Source organism: Xenopus tropicalis, chromosome 9 (assembly GCF_000004195.4).
Source record: "Xenopus tropicalis strain Nigerian chromosome 9, UCB_Xtro_10.0, whole genome shotgun sequence".
Lineage (NCBI taxonomy): Eukaryota > Metazoa > Chordata > Amphibia > Anura > Pipidae > Xenopus > Xenopus tropicalis.
This window is the reverse complement of record NC_030685.2, coordinates 90,240,537-90,256,266: the sequence shown is the minus strand read 5'-3', so window position 1 is coordinate 90,256,266 and position 15,730 is coordinate 90,240,537. Positions and strand designations below refer to the sequence as shown.

The 15,730-nt window shown below is 51.2% G+C and overlaps 2 protein-coding genes across 5 annotated transcripts in view; both read left to right on the top strand.

Annotated features, from left to right (window-relative positions):
* Window positions 1–6,727, top strand: part of hacd2 (3-hydroxyacyl-CoA dehydratase 2) — a 10,177-nt gene extending 3,450 nt beyond the window's left edge. The window contains 7 exon segments of the mRNA NM_001142156.1: window positions 1–53; window positions 445–562; window positions 862–880; window positions 1,464–1,552; window positions 1,638–1,759; window positions 3,292–3,470; window positions 3,868–6,727. The exon segment at window positions 1–53 is cut by the window's left edge and continues 71 nt beyond it. Coding sequence (NP_001135628.1) covers window positions 1–53; window positions 445–562; window positions 862–880; window positions 1,464–1,552; window positions 1,638–1,759; window positions 3,292–3,470; window positions 3,868–3,944 — 657 coding nt within the window. The 3' untranslated portion in view covers window positions 3,945–6,727.
* Window positions 6,728–7,887: 1,160 nt separating this feature from the next.
* On the top strand, window positions 7,888–15,302 carry faim (Fas apoptotic inhibitory molecule). 4 transcript variants are annotated; one of them, XM_031892616.1, is made up of 6 exons: window positions 7,888–8,010; window positions 11,850–11,907; window positions 13,142–13,277; window positions 13,774–14,002; window positions 14,611–14,660; window positions 14,850–15,302. In XM_031892616.1, the coding sequence occupies exons 2-6, from the start codon at window positions 11,864–11,866 to the stop codon at window positions 14,997–14,999; spliced, it is 609 nt and encodes a 202-aa protein (XP_031748476.1). In that variant the 5' UTR covers window positions 7,888–8,010; window positions 11,850–11,863; the 3' UTR covers window positions 15,000–15,302. The 4 variants fall into 4 exon arrangements, with proteins under 4 accessions (XP_031748476.1, XP_031748477.1, XP_012810305.2 ...); XM_031892617.1 differs by lacking the exon at window positions 11,850–11,907 and having other exon boundaries at window positions 7,891–8,010; XM_012954851.3 differs by lacking the exon at window positions 7,888–8,010 and having other exon boundaries at window positions 11,432–11,907.
* The last annotated feature ends 428 nt before the right edge of the window (window positions 15,303–15,730 follow it).

Sequence of the window (15,730 nt, the reverse complement as noted above, 5' to 3'; positions counted from 1 at the left end):
GGAGCCTTGGCAACCGCTTACCTGGTCATTTACAACGTTGTCATGACAGCGGGGTAAGTTGTAAGGGTGGAAATTCATTTGCTCAAAGGCATTCTGGGAGTTACAGGGAGTTGCTACAGGGGCTGCATCACCTGGGAGTTTACCCCCGATACGTTGAGACATTTGTAATTGGTCACCTTTTTAACTATATAGAACTTTGTGACTTTGTGTTTTGGTATTTACTGTGTTATCTGGTTGTGAGGCTCAGTGACCTTAGCAACCAGGAATAGGTCTGGGAGTCACACGGAACAGGAGAGAAATAATAACAAATAGGTTCAGTTTCCCTTTAACGACTATTTATATTGTTAGAGAGGAGCTGGAGCTTGCAGGGAGTTTCTTACCCCCCCTAAAGGAGACACCCCCACATTCTGCCCATTCCACTTTCTCTGTTCCCCCCCCATACAGGTGGCTGGTTATAGCGGTCGGCTTGGTGCGCACCTACCTCACCAAGGGCAGTTACCACAATCTCTACTACTCCATAGAGCGGCCCCTCAAGTTCTTCCAGACCGGCGCTTTGCTAGAGGTACCTGGGGCAGGGGGTGGGGGTATTCTGGGGTGGATGGGGGAGTGGGTGGCAACGCAGAAATATGGCAGGGGGGGGGGTCATGTTGCTTGTCTCATAGGGAGAGTTCTGCATAGAGCAGCACAGGCACCATCTCATTAGGGCCAGTGGGGTGGGACCATGAATTGATCCCCTCAGCTGAAGCAAGCAACATGGCCGCTCCCACTCATATGAATAGAAGCAAAAAGGCCATTGGAATTGCCTGTTATTTTGGTATTTGCTGTTAGAGACCTGATTATTTATCTCTCTTGTTGTTTCAGATTGGCCACTGTGCGGTGGGTAAGTGCATCTACTACACATCCTGAATACAGCATTGGCCTCTCCAGATCCCAAACCCCCAGAGTTAATCACCCCACATTTGAGAGAGTAAAAATGCCCCTCAGATGTTTATAGAGAATGCCCCCCCTTCAGCTCCAGAGCCCACTTAAGTGACACTCAGTAGCGCACACTGGGGTTGGACCCATAATTACTGTGCATTAGGGGTGCAGCTTGTACCCCTCTTACCCCCCCCCCCCCCTGCATTCTGCCTGATGCCCAGTAAAATCTGATAATAGGGATTCCCATGTCACCAGGACATTAACCCCCAGCACTGGGGCAGTTACTGTATGTTCCAGCCTGGGGCATTTGTGACCATCTGTGAGCAGCTACTAATGTCTAACGCCCAATGCTAGGGAACGTGCCCGGGGGCAGAGACCATTAACAGTTACTAAGAAAATTCGGGGATAAGGGTGACACAAGCTTTTGCCCCTAGTGGATCCAGTGCTGGGCAATAGTTTGGGGCAGTTGGCTCCCAGTAAATCAGTCCTGAGCCCCAGAAGTTTCCCTTGGGATCATGGAGGTACATGGGGTTTCTCTCCCACAGGGATCGTGCCTTCGTCCGTGGTGCTTACGGCTTTCCAGGTGATGTCTCGGGTTTTCCTGACATGGGCAGTGACCCACAGTGTGAGAGAGGTGGGTGCTGCCCTACTGCCCCCATGTGGGTGCGTTTAAGGCCAAATATTCCTCACATAGTGGTGACTTGTGGCTTCCATTTCAGGTGCAGAATGAGGACTCGGTGCTGCTGTTTGTTGTGGCCTGGACTATCACAGAGATTATCCGCTATTCCTTCTACACCTTCAGCCTCCTCAACCACCTGCCTTATATCATCAAGTGGGCCAGGTAAGTGGCCTCTAACTCCTGCCTTATATCATCAAGTGGGCCAGGTAAGTGGCCTCTAACTCCTGCCTTATATCATCAAGTGGGCCAGGTAAGTGGCCTCTAACTCCTGCCTTATACTATCAAGTGGGCCAGGTAAGTGGCCTCTAACTCCTGCCTTATACCATCAAGTGGGCCAGGTAAGTGGCCTCTAACTCCTGCCTTATATCACCAAGTGGGCCAGGTAAGTGGCCTCAACCACCTGCCTTATACCATCAAGTGGGCCAGGTAAGTGGCCTCTAACTCCTGCCTTATACCATCAAGTGGGCCAGGTAAGTGGCCTCTAACTCCTGCCTTATATCACCAAGTGGGCCAGGTAAGTGGCCTCTAACTCCTGCCTTATATCATCAAGTGGGCCAGGTAAGTGGCCTCTAACTCCTGCCTTATATCATCAAGTGGGCCAGGTAAGTGGCCTCTAACTCCTGCCTTATATCATCAAGTGGGCCAGGTAAGTGGCCTCTAACTCCCGCCTTATACTATCTAGTGGGCCAGGTAAGTGGCCTCTAACTCCTGCCTTATACCATCAAGTGGGCCAGGTAAGTGGCCTCTAACTCCTGCCTTATATCACCAAGTGGGCCAGGTAAGTGGCCTCTAACTCCTGCCTTATATCACCAAGTGGGCCAGGTAAGTGGCCTCTAACTCCTGCCTTATATCACCAAGTGGGCCAGGTAAGTGGCCTCTAACCCCCTTATATCACCAAGTGGGCCAGGTAAGTGGCCTCTAACTCCTGCCTTATATCACCAAGTGGGCCAGGTAAGTGGCCTCTAACTCCTGCCTTATATCACCAAGTGGGCCAGGTAAAGTGGCCTCTATCTCCTGCCTTATATCACCAAGTGGGCCAGGTAAGTGGCCTCTATCTCCTGCCTTATATCACCAAGTGGGCCAGGTAAGTGGCCTCTATCTCCTGCCTTATATCACCAAGTGGGCCAGGTAAGTGGCCTCTATCTCCTGCCTTATATCACCAAGTGGGCCAGGTAAGTGGCCTCTATCTCCTGCCTTATATCACCAAGTGGGCCAGGTAAGTGGCCTCTAACTCCTGCCTTATATCACCAAGTGGGCCAGGTAAGTGGCCTCTAACTCCTGCCTTATATCACCAAGTGGGCCAGGTAAGTGGCCTCTATCTCCTGCCTTATATCACCAAGTGGGCCAGGTAAGTGGCCTCTATCTCCTGCCTTATATCACCAAGTGGGCCAGGTAAGTGGCCTCTATCTCCTGCCTTATATCACCAAGTGGGCCAGGTACTTGGAAAGGCAACTGTTTCCTTCCAAGGGGAAGTTTCCATAGAAATCTGCCCAATAATACAGAAAGGGGAGGAGCCACAGGCAGTCCAATCGGGCAGTCTCTGTGCCCGGGGGTTGCACCCAGTCCCTGTAGGTCCCAGAGGGTATTTAGAGCTTTATGGGCAAATCAGCAACTGCATTTGGGAGACGGGTGCTGCCAATGTGATTGTGCGATTGGTTTGGTCCCTTTCTCACCTGTCCGCCCCTCCCCCACAGGTACACGCTGTTTATTGTTCTTTACCCCATGGGGGTAACTGGGGAGCTGCTGACAATCTACGCGGCGCTGCCGACAGTGAAGAAGACGGGACTTTACTCCATCAGCCTCCCCAATAAATACAACTTCTCCTTCGATTACTACACCTTCCTCATCCTCGTCATGATGTCCTACATCCCCAGTGAGTACAAACAGGCTCCTCCCACTCTGGCTGCTAATGGCAACCTGTAGGCAGAGAGCATGATGGGCCGGAGGGCAGGGTATATCTTGTATGGGGAAGAAGTCTTTAAATTATTTCTATTATCAGAAACTTGGCACAGCCTGTCAGGGGCCCCCCCTGTTCCTCAGATGCCCTAAGGGTGGGGGGCAATTGTAGCACTTACAGATATAATACTGTGTTTGATTGGATATGATGGCACAATGGGATCTCATTGGTTGGGAAGCTCCCCCAAACACTACATTTATAATGATATTCCTTCTGGAGTTCCCTGGTTGTTAGGGCTGGTGCCCCTAGCAACAGAGAGCCCAGTGATTGTGAGACTGTGGTGCTGTCACTAACGCAGCTCTTTGCTCTGCAGTCTTTCCCCAGCTCTATTTCCACATGTTCCACCAGCGGAGGAAAGTCATTACAGCCGAGCACAAGAAATCCGATTAATCTGCGCCCCAGAACCCCCCCAGTTTCTTCTTGGTTCCCTTTCTGTTATCTCTCTTTCCCTCCGACCTTCAGAGACCCAAGTGCTGCTGCCGGTGTCGCCTGAGAGCAAGTGGATCAGGTAACACTGGTGCCGGAATGGACTAACCCCGTGCTCTCACAGCATGTACCATGGACAGGCCCCGCCCCCTGTCAGAGCTTTTGGCTCCTCCCACCTTTTGTACCCGCCAGTGCCTGGCACCGAGTGGCTGAACTCTGATTCCTCGGCACGGGGCCCTCCCTCTATCAGGGACGTGAGACCGGGCCCCAAGGCTGCAGCTGGTGCTTCATGGGCATTATTAACCCTTTGTGGGAGGTGGGCCGTGCAGTGAGTGCTGCTATCCCTTTAACTCTTTAATGGTCTGTGTATGAATAGTGACTAAACTCAGTCTCTGCAGCCGGTTCTGTGAGTCCAACGACCCAGGGTTTATAGGGTTACAGCTGGCACCCCTATACAAGCACCCCAAAACTTGATGAGTGTTTAGTAAAAGTGTTTTATTGGTCCCCAGACTGGGCAGGGAATGTGCCAATGCCAGGGGGGCAGCGGGGATAATGTTACCGTTACATGCAGATGGCTTAGTGGGTCCCTGTAACCCCCCCCCCCACACACACACACAGGAGAGAAAGTGATTGGCTGATTACAGAGGAACATGGCGCCTTCACTTGTCTCTATAGAAACTGCACTGGAACTGCGCCCGATCCCTCAGTAACAGGACCCTTATTTACAGATTAATACTCCCACATTAATACCCGGGTCACACGGGCCGGCTGCTCCCTCTCTGGGCCAATGCACTGATCCGATCAGCAGAGACAGGGGCTTGTTCTATTGTTCTGTGCATGGTTTGGTACCGGCAGTAACCGCATGTGTCTATCTGCCCCCCCATGTAAGGATAGGTCCCCCCATCAGTAGGGTTTATATGCCCCCCCCCCCCCCCTTGTGCTTATAGGCAGAGGCCTTCGAATCAGTAAGGTTTCTATGCCCCCCCTGTGTGTATGGGCAGGGGTCTCCCCATCAGTAACGTTTATATGCCCCCCGTTTGGCAGGGTCCCCATCAGTTTATATGCCCCCCCGTGTGTGTGTATGGGCAGGGGTCTCCCCATCAGTAAGGTTTCTATGCCCCCCCTGTGTGTATGGGCAGGGGTCTCCCCATCAGTAAGGTTTCTATGCCCCCCCTGTGTGTATGGGCAGGGGTCTCCCCATCAGTAACGTTTATATGCCCCCCCCGTGTGTGTGTATGGGCAGGGGTCTCCCCATCAGTAAGGTTTCTATGCCCCCCCTGTGTGTATGGGCAGGGGTCTCCCCATCAGTAAGGTTTATATGCCCCCCCATGTATATGGGCAGGGGTCTCCCCATCAGTAAGGTTTCTATGCCCCCCCTGTGTGTATGGGCAGGGGTCTCCCCATCAGTAAGGTTTCTATGCCCCCCCTGTGTGTATGGGCAGGGGTCTCCCCATCAGTAAGGTTTCTATGCCCCCCCATGTATATGGGCAGGGGTCTCCCCATCAGTAAGGTTTCTATGCCCCCCCCTGTGTGTACGGGCAGGGGTCTCCCCATCAGTAAGGTTTCTATGCCCCCCTGTGTGTATGGGCAGGGGTCTCCCCATCAGTAAGGTTTCTATGCCCCCCCATGTATATGGGCAGGGGTCTCCCCATCAGTAAGGTTTCTATGCCCCCCCATGTATATGGGCAGGGGTCTCCCCATCAGTAAGGTTTCTATGCCCCCCCCCCCCATGTATATGGGCAGGGGTCTCCCCATCAGTAAGGTTTCTATGCCCCCCCATGTATATGGGCAGGGGTCTCCCCATCAGTAAGGTTTCTATGCCCCCCCCCCCATGTATATGGGCAGGGGTCTCCCCATCAGTAAGGTTTCTATGCCCCCCCATGTATATGGGCAGGGGTCTCCCCATCAGTAAGGTTTATATGCCCCCCCCCATGTAAGGTTTATATGTTTATAAATCAGTAAGTGGGGATTTAATTCCATTTCCCTTAATTAAAGGTGCAAGAGATTTTTCTCTCAGTTAAAGGGAGTTATTCCCCCCCCCCCCAGGCTTAGGAACCCCGGGTATGTATCTGCGTGTGTCATTCCCTGTGGCCCCAAAGTGCAAAGTCTGGGGGAGTCAGGGAGGTTGCCCTGCGCTCTCCTCCTGCACATTGATTGGCCGGTACCTGGGGGAGGGGCACCTCTGTGTGTAAGAGCTGTGTGCATTGTCACTAGGGCAGCTGTATGTGTTGGTGCCCAAGGCAAGCAGTATGGTAGCTCTCCCTTGGCCCCTCGCTTGCACTCTCACAGCTGCTGAATGGGAATGAGCCCCTCTGCACTGAATAGGTCAGTTTCCCCTTTAATTCATGGGCAGAAAGAGCAGTCACTTGTCTGTACTGGGACTGCCCATGGGTTTCTCAGGCTTACTGGTGTGACATCATCAGGGTGTGACATCATCTTAGTATGACATCATTTTATAGAATGCGGGCCGGAAACATACGGGTTTGGATACTGTGTCCCACTCCAAGAAGTGCTGGGGGCTGACACGGAGCAGTGTGGCCCTCGGACATCTCGGGGCCCCTCATTACAAGAGAAATCTATGAAGGTGAATGTGGCGTTTGCGCATGTGACCTGATTAACCTAACGAGTTGGGATTTCAGTTACTAATTGGGTTCTGTGCCTCTTTGTGTTTGATGGGAACAAATTGCTTGTGTTCTTGCACCCCCAGAATGGCTTGTAAAGGGCAAATAAAGGATTTTATGAGTAAATACAGTGTGACTGTCTCTTTAATGGGGCCCTTGGGATGTGCTCTATAGTGGGGGTGGCCCCCCGGTTGCACAGGTAACCAGCTGGGAGGGTGGGGGGGTCCAAGGCCCTATAACTGCCTCCTGTCTCTGTTCATGGGAAGCTGAATGGGGGGTAAGTGCCACCCAGAGTTGACAGTCAGTAGGTTGGATCCTGACATCTCTCCGGGCCAATCAGTCTGTGACCAAAAAGGCAACTTACTCTCTGTAGTTGAGTTAGACTGCGGGGCTACTTTGGCGCTTCCCACAGGCAGCAGCAGCCCTATCACTGGTATCACAATAGCAAGACTTACCTTCCTGCTCCTGCCAGTGGGGCCCCCCTGCTGGGTGTTCCAGGGCATTACCCCTGGGGGGGGCAGGTACCTCACACGTATACACTGTGCCCAGCTGGCAGAGCGACTCTTCCCCTCCTCTGGGGGGAGCCATTCAGATGCCCCCCCCATATACAGTATAATGACCAGTCAGTGCTGCCTGCTGATTGGTTGCTAAGGGTGATTAACCCTTTTATTACATAACCCCAAGTGGGCAGTTAATGAAAGTAAAGGGAAACTGCACTTTTGCACAAGGAAAGATAATAAATAACCCCCCCCCCCCCGGACTATTTACAACCCACCCCAATAAACATGTAACTCCCTAATTGCTCATTAACCCTAACAGTATATCTGTGGTGCCATTTCAGCTTCCATTGGTATTGTGCTGATGACTGGGCCTCAGAGCTTGCAATCTATTGCTATTGTTAGCCAATACAGGGATCATTTTTACAGTACTCCTGTATTTGTGTTCTTTTATTATCTTTCCTTGGGTGCAGTTTCCCTTTACTTTCAAGATTAACTGATGGGGAGTTTCAGGCCTGAGAGTTGTGGCCCCCACACGACTGTACCAGGAAGGAACCAATCAGCTCTCACAGGTAAAGCTGCTGCTGAGCGGAAGCGACTGGACACAGGATATCGGTGGGGGCGGGGCTGAGACACACGGCTGCGGCTGCGCAGACGCTGCTTTTACTGACTGTCTAATTCCCCGCCCACTAAGCCGGAGGTCACCATGGCAATCTGTACCTCAGACAAGCCGTGCCTTTGCACACAAACCCACCCCTATTTTTTTAGACAGCCAATAGGGTTACAGCAGTACGTCTGTTGCTAGCTCTGATTGGCTAGTAGGTCCCAGTAAGTTCGGCTGCGAGTCTAAGCGCCTCTTTTCCACTTGTTGCCCGGGCAGCAGCGCCGCTTTCTCTTCAGCTTCCGGTGCAGGTGAGTGAGACAGAGGGGGGCACAGCTGGGGCAGGAGGGGGCACAGCTGGGGCAGGAGGGGGGGCACAGCTGGGGCAGGAGGGGGGCACAGCTGGGGCAGGAGGGGGGCACAGCTGGGGCAGGAGGGGGGCACAGCTGGGGCAGGAGGAGAGTTTGGGCGGGATAAAGGGGTTGGAGCACGACACGGGGGTATTGGGGAGGAGACAAGGGTATTGGGGCAGTAAGTAACACAACCTTACCTACAGCACATACAGTACTTACACTACTTACCTACAGTACCTACAGCACATACACTACTTACCTACAGCACATACAGTACTTACCTACAGTACCTACAGCACATACACTACTTACCTACAGCATATACAGTACTTACCTACAGTACCTACAGCACATACACTACTTACCTACAGCACATACAGTACTTACCTACAGCACATACACTACTTACCTACAGCACATACAGTACTTACCTACAGCACATACACTACTTACCTACAGCACATACACTACTTACCTACAGTACCTACAGCACATACACTACTTACCTACAGCACATACAGTACTTACACTACTTACCTACAGCACATACAGTACTTACACTACTTACCTACAGCACATACAGTACTTACCTACAGTACCTACAGCATATACAGTACTTACCTACAGTACCTACAGCACATACACTACTTACCTACAGTACCTACAGCACATACACTACTTACCTACAGTACCTACAGCACATACACTACTTACCTACAGCATATACAGTACTTACCTACAGTACCTACAGCACATACACTACTTACCTACAGCACATACAGTACTTACACTACTTACCTACAGCACATACACTACTTACCTACAGCACATACAGTACTTACCTACAGTACCTACAGCATATACAGTACTTACCTACAGTACCTACAGCACATACACTACTTACCTACAGCATATACAGTACTTACCTACAGTACCTACAGCATATACAGTACTTACCTACAGTACCTACAGCACATACACTACTTACCTACAGCATATACACTACTTACCTACAGCACATACAGTACTTACACTACTTACCTACAGCACATACACTACTTACCTACAGCACATACAGTACTTACCTACAGTACCTACAGCATATACAGTACTTACCTACAGTACCTACAGCACATACACTACTTACCTACAGCACATACAGTACTTACCTACAGTACCTACAGCACATACACTACTTACCTACAGCATATACAGTACTTACCTACAGTACCTACAGCACATACACTACTTACCTACAGCACATACAGTACTTACACTACTTACCTACAGCACATACACTACTTACCTACAGCACATACAGTACTTACCTACAGTACCTACAGCACATACACTACTTACCTACAGTACCTACAGCACATACACTACTTACCTACAGCACATACAGTACTTACACTACTTACCTACAGCACATACAGTACTTACCTACAGTACCTACAGCATATACAGTACTTACCTACAGTACCTACAGCACATACACTACTTACCTACAGTACCTACAGCACATACACTACTTACCTACAGTACCTACAGCATATACAGTACTTACCTACAGTACCTACAGCACATACACTACTTACCTACAGCACATACAGTACTTACACTACTTACCTACAGTACCTACAGCACATACACTACTTACCTACAGCACATACAGTACTTACCTACAGTACCTACAGCACATACACTACTTACCTACAGCACATACAGTACTTACCTACAGTACCTACAGCATATACAGTACTTACCTACAGTACCTACAGCACATACACTACTTACCTACAGCACATACAGTACTTACCTACAGTACCTACAGCATATACAGTACTTACCTACAGTACCTACAGCACATACACTACTTACCTACAGCACATACAGTACTTACCTACAGTACCTACAGCATATACAGTACTTACCTACAGTACCTACAGCATATACAGTACTTACCTACAGTACCTACAGCACATACACTACTTACCTACAGCACTTACAGTACTTACCTACAGTACCTACAGCATATACAGTACTTACCTACAGTACCTACAGCACATACACTACTTACCTACAGCACATACAGTACTTACCTACAGTACCTACAGCACATACACTACTTACCTACAGCATATACAGTACTTACCTACAGTACCTACAGCACATACACTACTTACCTACAGTACCTACAGCATATACAGTACTTACCTACAGTACCTACAGCACATACACTACTTACCTACAGTACCTACAGCACATACACTACTTACCTACAGTACCTACAGCATATACAGTACTTACCTACAGTACCTACAGCACATACACTACTTACCTACAGTACCTACAGCACATACACTACTTACCTACAGTACCTACAGCATATACAGTACTTACCTACAGTACCTACAGCACATACACTACTTACCTACAGCACATACAGTACTTACACTACTTACCTACAGTACCTACAGCACATACACTACTTACCTACAGCACATACAGTACTTACCTACAGTACCTACAGCACATACACTACTTACCTACAGCACATACAGTACTTACCTACAGTACCTACAGCACATACACTACTTACCTACAGCACATACAGTACTTACCTACAGTACCTACAGCATATACAGTACTTACCTACAGTACCTACAGCACATACACTACTTACCTACAGCACATACAGTACTTACCTACAGTACCTACAGCATATACAGTACTTACCTACAGTACCTACAGCATATACAGTACTTACCTACAGTACCTACAGCACATACACTACTTACCTACAGCACTTACAGTACTTACCTACAGTACCTACAGCATATACAGTACTTACCTACAGTACCTACAGCACATACACTACTTACCTACAGCACATACAGTACTTACCTACAGTACCTACAGCATATACAGTACTTACCTACAGTACCTACAGCACATACACTATTTACCTACAGTACCTACAGCACATACAGTACTTACCTACAGTACCTACAGCATATACAGTACTTACCTATAGTACCTACAGCACATACACTACTTACCTACAGTACCTACAGCACATACAGTACTTACCTACAGTACCTACAGCACATACACTACTTACCTACAGTACCTACAGCACATACAGTACTTACCTACAGTACCTACAGCACATACACTACTTACCTACAGTACCTACAGCACATACAGTACTTACCTACAGTACCTACAGTGCATATGTCAATTTATGGCTCTTCCCTCCCACTGATCAGAGATGATTCCCAGAGGAAATTCACCCATTTGGTTTCCCAGTAACTCAATGTGCAACGCCGGGGTACGGGGTACGGGGTACGGGGTACGGGGGCCCTACTTTGGGGCACATTATCCCCCTAATGTTACTGTTAATCACCAGCAAACCCAAAGGGAAGGCAGTTGGGGGTATTTATTATTATTATTATTATTCTGTTCTGCTTCCTGCAAGTCAGAGAGAGTTTTGTTTCCCTTTATCAGGGTTTCCTTGTCCTGAACTTACCCTTTTCCTGCCCCCGGGGCAACAGCCTCTGGCACTTACTGTACAACTGGGAATGTTATATCCTTACTATACACTTGCCTTGCCCCCGGGCAGTCTATGTAGCCTGTGGCATATGCCTTATAGGGGGCTGTCATGTTCATACCATATGCCCCCCGCCCCGGGGTAAGTGGGATTGGGGCAGTTTGGAACCGGCTCAGTAAGTGGCCCACGGCCTTCTCTCAGTCTGTGCTTTGGTTTTCTCTCTTATTGCTGCTAATTGGACTAGAACCTGTAAGTGTCATGGCGGCCCGAGAGGAGGTGACAGTGTATGAAGATGAGCTCAGGTAACGCTGTGTCCCTTGTACTGTGGGAATGTGGGGGCTATATCATGTGCCGGGGGGCATTGCCTGCAGCTCTGGGGCAGAACTGTGTCCCTAACCGGGCCCGGACTGGCATTGGGGGGCTGTTTGTGCCTCTGGGTACTGGGAATGCCAGGGGGGCTGTAAGGTGCCACAGACAGTCACTATTTATTGGGCTGGGGGGGGGGCTGTTTGTGTCTCTGGGTACTGGGAATGCCGGGGGGGCTGTAAGGTGCCACAGACAGTCACTATTTATTGGGCTGGGGGGGCTGTTTGTGCCTCTGGGTACTGGGAATGCCAGGGGGGCTGTAAGGTGCCACAGACAGTCACTATTTATTGGGCTGGGGGGGGCTGTTTGTGCCTCTGGGTACTGGGAATGCCGGGGGGGCTGTAAGGTGCCACAGACAGTCACTATTTATTGGGCTGGGGGGGCTGTTTGTGCCTCTGGGTACTGGGAATGCCGGGGGGGGGCTGTTTGTGCCTCTGGGTACTCTGGGAATGCCAGGGGGGCTGTAAGGTGCCACAGACGGTCACTATTTATTGGGCTGGGGGGGGGGTGTTTGTGCCTCTGGGTACTGGGAATGCCGGGGGGGCTGTAAGGTGCCACAGACGGTCACTATTTATTGGGCTGGGGGGGGGGCTGTTTGTGCCTCTGGGTACTGGGAATGCCAGGGGGGCTGTAAGGTGCCACAGACGGTCACTATTTATTGGGCTGGGGGGGGGGGGGTGTTTGTGCCTCTGGGTACTGGGAATGCCAGGGGGGCTGTAAGGTGCCACAGACAGTCACTATTTATTGGGCTGGGGGGGGGCTGTTTGTGCCTCTGGGTACTGGGAATGCCAGGGGGGCTGTAAGGTGCCACAGACAGTCACTATTTATTGGGCTGGGGGGGGCTGTTTGTGCCTCTGGGTACTGGGAATGCCGGGGGGGGCTGTAAGGTGCCATAGCCCTGAATGCCTAGTGGGCACATTGGCGCTGCAGGAGGCCCAGCCAGGGGATCCAATAGACTAAACAGCAGGGGGGCAGACAGAGCTGAGGGTGATTCTTACCTGCCCGGTGCTTCCTGCTGTTCTGCCCCCCCGTGTGCCCCCCTGTGTGCCGCCTCCCCCTGCAGATAATCCCATTAATGTTGTGCTGAGGCCAGTGTTTCCCAGTATAATCCCTCCCATCCTCTCCCATCTCCCTGACCCAAACTGGGGCCCCTCTGTTTCCCCCCCCCAGGTCTCACTACGGGCGCCTGGAGAAAATGACGGACCTGGTGGCCATGTGGGAAGTGGCACTCAGCGATGGGATCCACAAGATCGAGTTTGAGCACGGCACGACTTCCGGGAAGCGAGTGGTGTATGTGGATGGGAAGGTAAGAGTACGGGGTGCCAGAGTAATGCCCTGCTGTGCCCCCTGCACCTCCTCACCCCTCTCCTGTTGGGAGGAGGAGCCAAAACTGGGGGCTGCGAATGTAGAACCTACTGAGATGCCAAGGGGCACTAACACTGGGCACTCTAACACCTAACATGGAATGGGTGGGGCTTGTTCCCTTATGTCCCGCCCTGAGGGGGCTTATTTCATGGATGGTGTTGGTAGGAGCCTTTCTCTGCTCCCCGGGGGCAGGAAGTTGAGTTGCTGTGCCCCCCCCATAGGGGAATGTGGGCATCACTGGGACCCCGGGTCTCCTTAATGACTTGGGCCTAGAAAGTCTTGTGGGGTTTGGAGAGAAAGTGCCCCCAGGAAGTCATCCCCTGGCAGTGATACAGACTCCTATAGGGTGCCCCTAAGGGTGCCCACTGGCACCAAAACTCATGTTTGTGTGAACCTACTGGCTATAACCCCACGGAACCCTCTCTCCCCGGCCCCAGGAGATTATCCGGAAGGACTGGATGTTCAAGCTGGTGGGGAAGGAGACATTCGCGGTGGGCGCCTCGCAGACCAAGGCCACCATTAATATCGACGCGGTGAGCGGCTTCGCCTACGAGTACACGCTGGATATAAACGGCAAGAGCCTGAAGAAGTACATGGAGAATCGCTCCAAGACCACCAACACGTGGGTGCTGCACCTGGACGGGGAGGACTGCAGGGTGGTGCTGGGTAAGGGGCTGATGTCAGGGTGTAGCCCCCCCTTCTGCACCATTTGCTGTATCTGCTTGTACTGTGGGGGGCAGTGTAGGCACCGTCACCCAATCACTGTCTGCCAGGTGTCCTTAGTGGGTTGGGCTCTCTCTGGATCATGGCTGCCCCTCTCTCCCTTCCCCCCATAGGGTCTGCTGTATGGTAGTTACCCCACTGGTACAGGCCACTATTTCCCTTATTGCCCCCAGCCCCAGTGTTCACATGGTTCTGATTGGGCCCTTAGCATCTACCAATGACTGAATGATATAATTGGCCTTTGTATTTTTATCAACCCCTTTGGTTCTGAGAGCCCAGTACTCATGCCCTTTCTGCCCCAACCTAACACCCTGCCCTGGGCCCTAGCCTGTCCTGTTAGACCCGGAGGGGATGTGCCAGAACCATTAACCTGCCCAGAATCCTGGGATTTTTGTGACCAGTGGGCAATGGATTCCCCCCCCACATTGGCGGCAGCTCCTCCCCTCGGCTCACATGTGGTTAAACTGCTGGGCACTGAGTGGTGTTTGTTGTACTGGGTCTGAGCGCTGGTTCTGGTTCCCCTCCCTGACTGACAGTTTGTTCTGTTTCAGAGAAGGACACGATGGACGTTTGGTGCAACGGCAGAAACATGGAGACAGCGGTAGGTGCAACTGGGACCCCCCCCCCAGAGATTCCACTCAGGGGGTTCAGAGGCAACATTCATTATTCACTGGGGGGCAGGAGAGGGGAGGCTGTGTGATTGGCTGCCCATACAGGTGCCATACTGGGCCGGGCTTTACACTGCCGCCATGGCTGGTATCACCCTAATGCCCCCTTCCCCCCCCCGCAGGGTGAGTTCGTGGATGAAGGCACAGAAACGCACTTCAGTATCGGGAACCACAGTTGTTGCATCAAAGCCGTGAGCAGCGGGAAGCGCAGGGAGGGAATTATCCACACGCTCATCGTGGACGACAGGGAAATCCCAGAGAGCACAGAGTGACGGACGCTATTCCTGCCGTACGGACTGACAGGCCGCGGGGAGTTGTGCGTGTAATAACGAGTCCCGGAACCGCCGTAGCGCACACTAACCCACAGCGGCCGGATCCCCGAGGGGTGGCGCCTATAGGCGACCAGTGCTCACTGCAGGTACAGCAACCAACTGGGTCTGTTTAATGGGATTTTGCTCGGCCAATAGAAGCTCCTCAGTGACCATGTGACATTGTTATTAGGAAATGTAAATAGAAACAAATCAATAGGAACATTATACAAGATCCCTATAATAAATGTCTTAATTTTGTAGTGAGTCATGTCTGCCTGTGTATCACAGATCCTAAGCAGCAGTCCTGCCCTGCTTTATGGCTGAGATTCTAGCTATCTGTATAACAGAGCATTCTGTCACAGTGGCACAGATCCTATCTGATCCCCCCATTGTAAGCAGCAGTCCTGCCCTGCTTTATGGCTGAGATTCTAGCTATCTGTATAACAGAGCATTCTGTCACAGTGGCACAGATCCTATCTGATCCCCCCATTGTAAGCAGCAGTCCTGCCCTGCTTTATGGCTGAGATTCTAGCTATCTGTATAACAGAGCATTCTGTCACAGTGGCACAGATCCTATCTGATCCCCCCCATTGTAAGCAGCAGTCCTGCCCTGCTTTATGGCTGAGATTCTAGCTATCTGTATAACAGAGCATTCTGTCACAGTGGCACAGATCCTATCTGATCCCCCCATT

Coding starts and splice junctions, on each gene's coding strand:
- faim (XM_012954851.3), top strand. CDS start 11,717: ATGTTCATACCATATGCCCCCCGCCCCGGGGTAAGTGGGATTGGGGCA. Junction 13,278..13,773: donor TGGTGTATGTGGATGGGAAG/GTAAGAGTACGG, acceptor CCCCGGCCCCAG/GAGATTATCCGGAAGGACTG. Junction 14,003..14,610: donor GGACTGCAGGGTGGTGCTGG/GTAAGGGGCTGA, acceptor GTTCTGTTTCAG/AGAAGGACACGATGGACGTT.